An 11421-nucleotide genomic window follows, 5' to 3' on the forward strand; every position below is an offset into this window, starting at 1 on the left:
AAGTTTAATCTACTTTGGGAAAGGCAGAACTGTAGAGACAGGAACAAGACTGGTGGTTGGCAAGGGCTGTGGGGTAAGAGAGAGAGAAGAGTAGATAAAACAGAGGGCATTTTAAGGGTGGTGGAACTGTTCTGTGTGAAACTGTAGGGGTGGACACATGTCAGTATATACTTGTCAAAACCCACAGGACTGTACAACACGTAGAATGAACCTTAATATAAACTACTAACTATAGTTGATAATAATGTATTGACATTGGTTCATTAATCGTAACAAATGTATCACGCTAATGTGAGATGCTACTAATAGGGGAAACTGGGAGGGGTGAAGATGTGGGCTGAAGCGGGCATATGGAACTCTGTGTAATATCTGCTCAATTTTTCTGTAACCCTAACTCTATACTAAAAAATAAAATCTATTATTCTAAAATAAATAGACTAAAAGCAAAGAGAGTAGAAGAAATAACTTTTTTGGTTCTAATTATAAAGGTAATACATATGCCTTTATATCATATGAGTGATATCAAACAAAATAATATATGGAAAGTACAAAATTTTATTATATTATACTCGCCTACTCTTCTTGACCTTAACATAGTTTTAGGTACAAAGAAACAAGATTGTTTGTAAGCAACAAAACATATTTCATTAAAAATCATCCACTGAGATTAAATGCCTTCTTAGAAATACCATGTTGACTATCTTTTTACGGTTTTTACAATGTACGTTTTCCAATGTTTTGGTCTTACTGCTCTTCCTTAATGAAAATACCTATGACACTTTGGGATGTGAACAAATCATCTTATGTCTTCCACCTCCACAAGCAAGTAATGATGCTTTCACCCCTAGTCTTCATGTTGAAATTTACTGGCATGATTTAGCTCCGTAGATTTGGACGGAAATGCAGGTCTGACATGTAACATCAACATCAGGACTAAAAGTCCCAGGACTACAAACCACTGCAGAGGAAAATACAATGGAGCAGATATTATAATTTCGGTTAAAGGTATTTTATACCAATAATACAAATTGCCATCAATGTCACACCACTGACATTCTATATCTATGTTCTACTACCAGTAATGTTCAACCAATTAAACTGTGGAAGATTATTTATGAGTTGTTTTTTTTTCTTGGCTCTGCTGAGCAGGTTGTAGGATCTTAGTTCCCCAACCACGGATTAAACTCGGAGCCATGGCAGTGAAAGTGGAGTCCTAACCACTGGACTGTCAGGGAACTCCCTGTTTATGAGTTTTAAATATTGTTATCTGGTGATCTTAGGTAACACTGTAAAAGAAAGTTAGAATCTTAGCTACTTTTTCCTTTAGTAGCATCTTCCAATAACTTGTGCATTGCTCCATTTATGAGTTCCTATTTCTTGTTTTCTAGTTCCTATTTCTAATTTCCCAGCAGGGCCATTTTGTTTCCTTTCATAGTACAGTATCTCAAGTCAGAATGCTATAGAGATATTTTGTAATACAAAAGATTATACTAGGCAGAATTAATATCCGTGAAGATAACTATGTTTAGAAATTTGGGCTTCGAATTTTTACTTCCCTTTAACTAAATACCTTTCTTTGGTAAGAAAATCACTACAAATATTCAATTCAATTATGCTAAGAGAATTCTGACTATATAACTTAAATAACTAGATATGTATATTTTATAATTACCACAACAGGTAGCGCAATTGCTGTGTAGACCTTCATTTTTTCCAAAGCCTGGACGACAGCTATCCATACGTACTATTTGAAAACTGTGATCCACAAAATGCATGGCTGGTAGAGTTTTATTTAGATCATGGTTGAAAATATATGCTTGGCTCCGGAAAAATTCTTCTATTCGATTTCTTGCCTAAGATTAACACCAGAGAGAAGTACAATTACTAAACTGTGAACCAAATTTCTTCTCCTATATCAGAGGCAATGAAACGTAATACAAGCATGGCACTGCTTCACACAACAGATGAATTCCTGAAAAGTTGCATGTTAATACCAAAATTAGTTTAGCCTGAACTTATCAATTATTGTCAGTTTTTATGTACAACAGTTAAGAAGAATTAAAATGAGGTTAAAAAGCACTTGTTTTGAATTATTTGCAGCATGTCTATCCCATATGTAGATAACTGGGAGTTGATTGTTTCTGACTCCAAAGAGCCAAACAAGATGGAAACCAAAACTTTAATTAGCATTACAGACTAATGGTGTAAATTTTATTTTTTGAGCACAGGGCTTAAATAGTAACTAATAATAACCCATAAACCATGCACAATGTTAAGGGTATGGGCTTAAGGACTAGAGGAGGAGAATGAAGGTATTTTTTTAGACTATGTCGTGAGCCTCAAATAAGGCAGAGGAGACAGCAACTATCATGATCAATAAAGACACAGTTTTGGAAAAACCAATTGTTTTAACCTAGAATGACATGATTATAAGGCTGTTCATTATTTATTTATTTTTATAAGGCTGTTCATTTTTTTGAAATGATTTATTTTTGGCTGTGCTGGGTCCTCATTGCTGGGCAGTCTTTTCTCCAGCTGCAGAGAGTGGGGGCCACTCTCTAGTTGCAGTGCATGGGTTTCTCATTGTGGTGGCTTGTCTTCTTGCGGTGCTTGGGCTCAAGGGCGCAGGGCCTTCAGTAGTTGCAGCACGTGAGCTAAATAGTTGCGGCTCCTAAGCTCTAGAGCACAGGCTCAGTAATTGTGGTGCAGAGGCCTCAGTTCAGTTCAGTTCAGTTTGTCACTCAGTCATGTCCGACTCTTTGCGACCCCATGAATCGCAGCACGCCAGGCCTCCCTGTCCATCACCAACTCCCGGAGTTCACTCAAACTCACGTCCATCGAGTTGCTGATGCCATCCAGCCATCTCATCCTCTGTCGTCCCCTTCTCCTCCTGCCCTCAATCCCTCCTAGCATCAGAGTCTTTTCCAATGAGTTAACTCTTCGCATGAGGTGGCCAGAGTACTGGAGTTTCAGCTTTAGCATCATTCCTTCCAAAGAACACCCAGGACTGATCTCCTTTAGAATGGACTGGTTGGATCTCCTTGAAGTCCATGGGACTCTCAAGAGTCTTCTCCAACACCACAGTTCAAAAGCATCAATTCTCCAGCGCTCAGCTTTCTTCACAGTCCGACTCTCACATCCATACATGACCACAGGAAAAACCATAGCCTTGACTAGATGAACCTTTGTTGGCAAAGTAATGTCTCTGCTTTTCAATATGCTATTTAGGTTGGTCACAACTTTCCTTCCAAGGAGTAAGCGTCTTTTAATTTCATGGCTGCAGTCACTATCTGCAGTGATTTTGGAGCCCCAAAAAATAAAGTCTCTGTTTCAATTGTTTGCCATTTACTTGCTATGAAGTGATGGGACCAGATGCCATGATCTTAGTTTTCTGAATGTTGAGTTTTAAGCCAACTTTTTCACTCTTCTCTTTCACTTTCATTAAGAGGCTCTTTAGTTCTTCTTTGCTTTCTGCCGTAAGGCTGGTGTCATCTGCATATCTGAGGTTATTGATATTTTTCCTGCAATCTTGATTCCAGCTTGTGCTTCTTCCAGCCCAGCGTTTCTCATGATGTACCCTGCATATAAGTTAAATAAGCAGGGTGACAATACACAGCCTTGACGTACTCCTTTTCCTATTTGGAACCAGTCTGTTGTTCCATGTCCAGTTCTAACTGTTGCTTCCTGACCTGCATACAGGTTTCTCAAGAGACAGGTCAGGTGGTCTGGTATGCCCATCTCTTTCAGAATCCATAGCATGTGGAGTCTTCCTGGATCAGGGATCAAACCTGTGTCTCCTGTATTGGCAGGTGAATTCTTTACCATTGAGCCACCAAGGAAGCCCTGTAAAGCTGTTTTTCAAGCTGCTGCTTGGTTACATTTGGAGAACAAAGACCAGTGATCCATCCTTCTTCTATCATAAGAAAAATACATAATATTAACCTGGGGAGTTATATAATATTCCAAACATACTATTCCAAGACAAAACATTTTAAAATAGCTAAGACTCTCACAATCTCAGTTTATAAAACTGAAACTAATATCAGTAATATTTCATGCTTAAGTTTTTAAACAGCTTTGTTTACTATTCAGATACTTTCCCCCTACACTGAAATTCTCACCTGGAGGATATTATGATTAGTGGTATCTTCACAGTCAGTAGACTCATTGCATGTACCTTTCCACCCTGGTGCAAAAGGATTAACTGGAGGGGGGAAAAATGACATCTTCACAAAACAATTCCAAAAAGTTCCAAACATTCCAAGAACGTTCCAAATGCTGAATTCAGTATACATGTGTGCATGTGTTTAATCTATGTAATCCTAGAAAGGTGCACAATTTGAATACTTTATACATTATGATTTCACTCCATCTGGGGGCTAATGGAGGTAACTACAAGGCTTTAAAATGAATAGAAATAAATTTGGTTTGGTTTCCCCCTTTTGTCAAGTTCTCAATTTAAAATTCTATAAGAAGTTATAACTTAAATATTAGCTGCATAGTTAAAGGCCATATTTATAAAATGCTATTGACTTCTCAAAAATAGGCAACAATATATATCATGCTGCTAAGTCACTGCAGTCGTGTCCGACTCTGCGAGACCCCATAGATGGCAGCCCACCAGGCTCCCCGTCCCTGGGATTCTCCAGGCAAGAACACTGGAGTGGTCGCTATTTCTTTCTCCAATGCAGGAAAGTGAAAAGTGAAAGTGAAGTCACTCAGTTGTGTCCGACTCTTAGCGACTCAATGGACTACAGCCTACCAGGCTCCTCTGTCCATGGGATTTTTCCAGGCAAGAGTACTGGAGTGGGGTGCCATTGGCTTTTCCTAATATATCATAGTTGAAGGCAAATAATTAATGTGTTAATTTTTAAAACCACAATCAGGCTAAGGACAACAGTAGATTTTAGTGCTTAACAAGCATTTAAAGCCTACTACTTATTTCTCATACTAATATGGTAATTAATTCTGTAATAAGATTAAACTCATGAATTTAAAGAAATATTAAAATTTTTTACCTTGAAAGGCTATAAATAGCTCATGAATGAGGCCATGTTTTGGAACTTTAACAAAATGGCATTTATATGATGGTTCTATGATATGGCATGACAAATCAAAGATTAAATTATCCAAGATTTTCTTCAGGACTCGAAAAAGCAGATCATTATATTTTCCTACACAAGATTTTGTGGTAAAACGTACAGCCATCTGATATGAATAGTCAGGTTCCCGATAGGCTTTAAAAAAAAAAAAAGATGAGAATAAAACAATTGTGCCTAGCATCAATTTCCAAATAACATGTAATATTAAATACCATCAATCTTACAAACCACCAAAGCAGCTTAATTTATCTAATCAAATGTTTTAAGGGCTTCTCAGGTGGCACAGCGCAGGAGTGGCCAATGTGGGAGACGCAAGTAGATGCAGGTTCGATCCCTGGGTAAGGAAGATTCCCCTGAAGAAGGAAATGGCAACCCACTCCAGTATTCTTGCCTGGAGAATCCCATGGACAGAGGAGCCTGGCAGGCTACAGTCGATGGGATCTCCAAGAGTCAGACATGACTGAGCAACTGAGCACAAAATGTTTTAACAATTTGTCCTCATGAAGAGATGTAAAACTAATGACTTTAATGAAAAAAGTTATTTTGTCTGATACATTATATACTCAGTACAAGAGAAGATATAGCTTCTGTGGGTGCCCTATATATGTAAGTTAAAAGTATCAAGAAAAAAATAAGATTTTGGTGGGGAGAGTCTTAGTTTACAGAAGTATCATTGGTGTCAGCAGTATCCAGGGAAAAGGATCATTAATTTGCTTTTATGGAATTAAACATCAATTTTTAAATTACCTAGCAAAACTGTGATAATGCTGATTGTGCCTGCATACCTAGACAGTGAGAAGTGGGAGGCTGAAAGAGGATTATTTAGGACACACTATTTTGATGTCAATTTGAGGTTCCTTGGTCAGACACATTTCAGTTCAGTTCAGTCACTCAGTTGTGTCCGACTCTTTGTGACCCTATGAATCGCAGCACACCAGGCCTCTTTGTCCATCACTAACTCCTGGAGTCTACCCAAACCCATGTCCATTGAGTCGGTGATACCATCCAAACATCTCATCCTCTGTTGTCCCCTTCTCCTTCTGCCCTCAATCTTTCCCAGCATCAGGGTCTTTTCAAATGAGTCAGCTCTTCACATCAGGTGGCCAAAGTATTAGAGTTTCAGCTTCAACATCAGTCCTTCCAATGAACACCCAGGACTGATCTGCTTTAGGATGGACTGGTTGGATCTCCTTGCAGTCCAAGGGACTCTCAAGAGTCTTCTCCAACACCACAGTTCAAGAGCATCAATTCTTCAGTGCTTAGCCTTCTTTATAGTGCAACTTTCATATCCATACATGACCAATGGGAAAACCATAGCCTTGACTAGACGGACCTTTGTTGACAAAGTAATGTCTCTGCTTTATAATATGTTGTCTAAGTTGGTCATAACTTTCCTTCCAAGGAGTAAGTGTCTTTTAATTTCATGGCTGCAATCACCAACTGCAGTGACTTTGGCGCCCTCAAAAATAAAGTCAGCCACTGTTTCCCCATCTATTTGCCATGAAGTGATGGGACTGGATGCCATGATCTTAGTTTTCTGAATGTTGGGCTTTAGCCAACTTTTTCACTCTCCTCTTTCATCAAGAGGCTCTTCAATTCTTCTTCACTTTCTGCCATAAGGGTGGTGTCATCTGCATATGTGAGGTTATTGATATTTCTCCCGGCAACCTTGATTCCATCTTGTGCTTCCTCCAGCCCAGTGTTTCTCATGATGTACTCTGCATATAAGTTAAATAAGCAGGGTGACAATATACAGCCTTAACATACTCCTTTTCCTATTTGGAACCAGCCACATTTAAAATACTCTATAAGCCATACCGATTATATATAAGACTCATTTACACTAAATGAAGAAACCATATACTTAATTCTGATCCAAACTAAATGTATAAGTTAAAATGTGCTTATATTCTTACCAAAGATCATAAAGTCATATCTCTGCTTTACTATCTTTTCTTCTTGAGTTTCTGCTTTGATAGTCTTATAAGAAAAACTGCATGTATAAAGTCCAGACAAAGGCTCCAGAAAGTCTTTCACCGTCAGCTTTCCTGTATTAGTTATATTTATTCTATTACTTCCTAAACAGAAAGAGTAAATGAGTTTGTTATCTAACATGTAACAATTCAAACACTATTTAGTAAACTTGGGGTTACTAATACATATGAAGACTTATAAAGTAATGGACAATTTTAACTTCAAGAATTCAACAAAGTCTTAATTCTGCTGTATTAGTCCATGGAAAACCACATGATAAGTACACTTTTGAAATATATTTTGGTTTTCTTTAATTCAATTCTTGGCATCTAATTTCAATTGATTTATACCAGTAATTCAGTAAATGAGATTATAGTACCTTATAGTATGATGCAATTTCACATAAGATAGAAATTAATAATCCTTACGTTCTAAGACACCCTTCTAACATCATGAAAAATTACAAATTAGTTACCTCATTTCCTATCATAGATGCTGCAAAGATAAATTTTAGGTTCTATAAAAACTTCTGAACTAATAAGGCTTTGGGAGGAAAGGTACAAAAATTATTGCTTCAGTTTTATGAATAAGGAGAAAATAAGGCACAGACCAGGTTATGACTGTCTAAATACTGAGTACGTGAAATGTCAGTATTTTAAGTTACAACTTTTTCATTCTCATAAATAATAGTGCTTTTCTAAAAAAAGGTTTGCATCATTAAAAAAAGAAGATATTAAAATCAAATAACTTACCTGATAATTGCTTTTCATTAGGCCCAACCCATAAATATGTGGGGTCCACTGTTTCTTTTTCGGCACGTTTAAAGTCCATACAGACAAGGACTGGGCTGTTGTGATGTAATTTTACATATACTTTCACTATGACAAATAAAACAGTATATAACTACATTATATAGCAAAATTTAAATTAATAAACACTTCCTACCATTTTGTCCCAAAGTTACTTTGATTAGTTCTCTTTGGATTTCACGGTTTTAAAAATCAGCATATCATTATAACATGTGGAAAACTAAAGTCCTTTTTACTTCTCATAGACTTTTAAAACTCTAGACTGCCAGAGAGTCATTATTTTTTTTTCTGTGATAATATAGTGTTTATAAAAGTGTACATAATACATTTTAATGTACAGATTCAGAAGAACGAGAATCAAAAAATTTTGAAGCGTTGGTAGAATCAACTTAAAGATGAGAAAAGAATCTTTTTGCTTGTAAAACTATTTTAAAGATGATCATTATCATCCCCAAGGCAAATGTGATATTTAGCTCCTAACAAGGAACAATAATTCAGTCTATGTGGGACACATAAGGAAGATTTTCTGCAATTCCTACTCTATCTCGGATTTGATGGAAGCAGCAACAATGTGCTTTGAACAATACTGCCCCACAAGATACTAATTATAAAGCCTGCTGAACACCGGGCTCTGAACCTATAAAGAAGATACTGTACCACAATTCGGCGGTGGCACGGAGCGGGAGGGGCTCCAAAAACGGAGCGATTCCAAATCTAACCAATGCTACGAACCGGCCCAAAGTCATCTAAAGTTAGCTGTGTGACTAATTTTCCTTGGGGAGAGTGTGAAAGTTTTATCACAGTGACAAATGACATTTAAGCTGAGCCGGAAATGATGTGTAGGAGTTCTAGTTAATGAAGGGATAAGGACATTCCAAACAGAGGGACTTCCAGCCCTGGAAATCACTCCTCTGAGCTGGTCTCGCAGGTTGCAAAGCAGCAGGGACATTCTGAAGAGAGGTGGTATCAGAGAAAGAGCTATAAATTGAATCTTAGCTCCTCAAGAGCCGTGCTTCTTTAGGCGAGATTCTTCTTTACGCAACTGAGGCGCAGTGGCGTTGCTGTAAGGATGAAACAACCTCCAGGAAGTGCAGAGCACACAGTAGACGTTCTATACATTTTTGCTCCATTTCCTTGCTCGGGAAAAACCTCAGCAGAGCCACGGGGCCCCCGGCTCTTCGGATGGACTCTGCGAGTGAAGAGGTCCTCATTACCTGGGTGTCCCGGCTTGCCATAAATGAAGCCTTTCTCAGTGCGTTCGGAATTACGCTGCCATCCAACTGCGGAGGAAAAAAAAAAAAACAACCCACTGACCAAGTGGAAGCGGAGCCGGAGCTCAGACTGGGGCGGGGCGGGGCGAAGCTGGGAGGCTGGACCGGGAAGCTGCGGGAAGCCTGGGGGCCGGGCGGGAGGAGCCCCACCTCCTGTGAGGTACCAGAGCACCGCGGAGAGTAGGACCCACGCTCGCATCACGACTCAGGGGCTAGCGTCGCGGGAGGGTTAGGCGTCGAGGGGCGGGCTCCTTCCTACCTCAGCCCCAGCGCCACGCCTCCCCATCTCTCCTCCACCGAGCGGAGCAAACCGCCAGGGTCCGCTCCCTCTACCGTGCGTAGCTACAAAGGGAGCGGACGCGGAGGAGAGCGCGAGAGTGCTCCGCGGCCTGTCGCGCGCGGATGGGGCTGGGGGCGGGGCGTGTGTAGAGGGCAGGGCCTTGGCAGGTGCACAGGAGACGAGCGCCCCGCCCCTCGCGCGCACGCGGTCGCTGTCATGCGGATGCTTCCGGTGCTTCGCGCCTCCAACCTGGCGCCATTTTCCCGCGCTCTTGTTCGCTTCGTTCTCTGGGCAATCGGTGAGAGAAGAAAAGCCTTGGCGTTTTAGTCATTTCCTTAGTCTAGAAGCTGAAGAAATCGATGAGAGGAACACGGTGGGCGCCATGGGATAGGGCGGATAGGGGATGAGATTACATTAAGATCTGAGGAAGGAGAAGCTTCCACTTCACAGGAAGCAGAGAGCCCCGCGTGCGAATTCCCTATGCCTTTCTTATGAATTGTCTGGAACTGTGTGCACAATCCTTTTCAAATTCCTAACTCCCAGTTTTCACCCACCTGTGTTCTAACCCACAGAATGAAGAACCTGAAGAAGTAGTGCACCAACAAGGCGTCTCCAGGGCTTTGCACTCTAGAGGAACGTTTAACCTTCATTGTCTACTTCCAGCATCATACGATGTTGAGAGACTCCACTTGCAAATGTATCCGGGGTTGTGAAGTAAGCCTGCTTTAACAAAAACAAAAACACAAGCCCAGTTGAAAGGCAAGATCTCCAGATGCTTTTTTTTGCAGGGTGGATGCTCAGTCAAGATCAGCGAGCTCCAAAAGAGACCAGGCCAGTGTCTTTCATGGTTCCTTCTTGGCTACTCATTTAGTGGCCTGGAAAGCCCTGTGTATTGTCTGTTTCTTAGCAGCGGGACACCCTCAGTCGTGGTTTTGAGTAGGCTGGTGGGTAGAGAGCCCAAGGTTCAGACAGGGTGCAGAATGATTATTTGGGGTGAGATCAAGAGTTTTCAGTTTTATTTCCTTTGAGCCGAGTCAGTACTTGGACTATCTCAGATGGTCCAGGAGCAGCCTTTGTCAGTGATTTCAGTTTTAGTCACTGTTAATTTTACTACATAGCATAAGCCATGAAATGTGATTCGGTGAGTCAGATCCACCCTTGTCAGTTACCGTGTCTAGATTCATGGTTTAGTTTCAACTGTTCCCTTATTAAAGTAATGATAATGAAGACAAATTTAGGCATTATCTCTGATTCCCTGGAAGTTTATCATTAAACCCACAGCATTTTATTAGCTTCCCAATTATAGGTAATTGATCCTTGTAAACCCTTGGGTGATCAACTTTGAATACTGTAAGAAGAGACTTAACCAAATGAGTAGTGATTTGTTCAAAGAATCCGTCTACTGTTTTAAAACAAACTTTTAATTTTAGAATAGTTTTACATTTACAGAAAAATCGCGAAGATAGTACCGAGTTCTCATGTATGCCCACCTATTTCCTTATAATTAACATCTTACATTTGTTATGATACTTTTCTCACAAGTAATGACCAATATTGATACCTTATTAAATAGAGTCCATACTTGATTCAGATTTCCTTGGTTTTTACCTAATGGCCTTTTTCTGCTCCAGGATCCCAGTCAGGATCCCTTGTTACATTTAGTCATCAAGTCTCCTTAGCGGTGACAGTTTCTCAGACATTTCTTGGTTTTGATGACCTTGACAGTTAATGGGTTTTGAGATGACATTGACTTGATCTGAACTGGTCAGGCTCTTTGCAGAATGCCTCTAGGTTAGACTGGAGCTTAACCAGTCTAGGTTAACCCTCTAGGTTAGGGTTAATGGATGGAAGGCTATGGAGGTGAAGTACCATATTCAAATATATATCGAGGGCACATACTGTCACATGCCTTATATCACTGTTGTTGTTAACTTGATCACCTGCCTGAGGTAGTGTTTGTCTGGTTTCTGTCATATAAAGTTACT

General features: G+C 39.9%; 1 protein-coding gene across 4 annotated transcripts; it reads right to left on the reverse strand.

The window, feature by feature from the left end:
- Window positions 1-532: 532 nt before the first annotated feature.
- Window positions 533-9713, reverse strand: ZPBP2 (zona pellucida binding protein 2). Of its 4 annotated transcripts, none has more exons than XM_010842645.1 (8): window positions 9307-9713; window positions 9100-9165; window positions 7829-7954; window positions 7019-7180; window positions 5019-5237; window positions 4122-4204; window positions 1673-1853; window positions 533-958 (listed from the first exon to the last, which is right to left on the reverse strand). In XM_010842645.1, the coding sequence occupies exons 1-8, from the start codon at window positions 9353-9355 to the stop codon at window positions 864-866; spliced, it is 981 nt and encodes a 326-aa protein (XP_010840947.1). In that variant the 5' UTR covers window positions 9356-9713; the 3' UTR covers window positions 533-863. The 4 variants fall into 4 exon arrangements, with proteins under 4 accessions (XP_010840947.1, XP_010840949.1, XP_010840948.1 ...); XM_010842647.1 differs by having other exon boundaries at window positions 7829-7923; window positions 9416-9506; XM_010842646.1 differs by having other exon boundaries at window positions 9416-9506.
- Window positions 9714-11421: the final 1708 nt, after the last annotated feature.

Source organism: Bison bison, unplaced genomic scaffold (assembly GCF_000754665.1).
Source record: "Bison bison bison isolate TAMUID 2011002044 unplaced genomic scaffold, Bison_UMD1.0 scf7180017864180, whole genome shotgun sequence".
NCBI classification, from domain to species: Eukaryota; Metazoa; Chordata; class Mammalia; order Artiodactyla; family Bovidae; genus Bison; species Bison bison.

Bases quoted from the DNA above. Each gene is read 5' to 3' on its own strand.
- ZPBP2 (XM_010842645.1), bottom strand. From the start codon at position 9,355: ATGCGAGCGTGGGTCCTACTCTCCGCGGTGCTCTGGTACCTCACAGGA. The intron at 7,955-9,099 runs GTAATGAGGACC...TATTTGTCATAG, and splicing joins TGGCAAGCCGGGACACCCAG to TGAAAGTATATGTAAAATTA. The intron at 959-1,672 runs GTAATTATAAAA...TTTCCTCTGCAG, and splicing joins CAATTGCGCTACCTGTTGTG to TGGTTTGTAGTCCTGGGACT.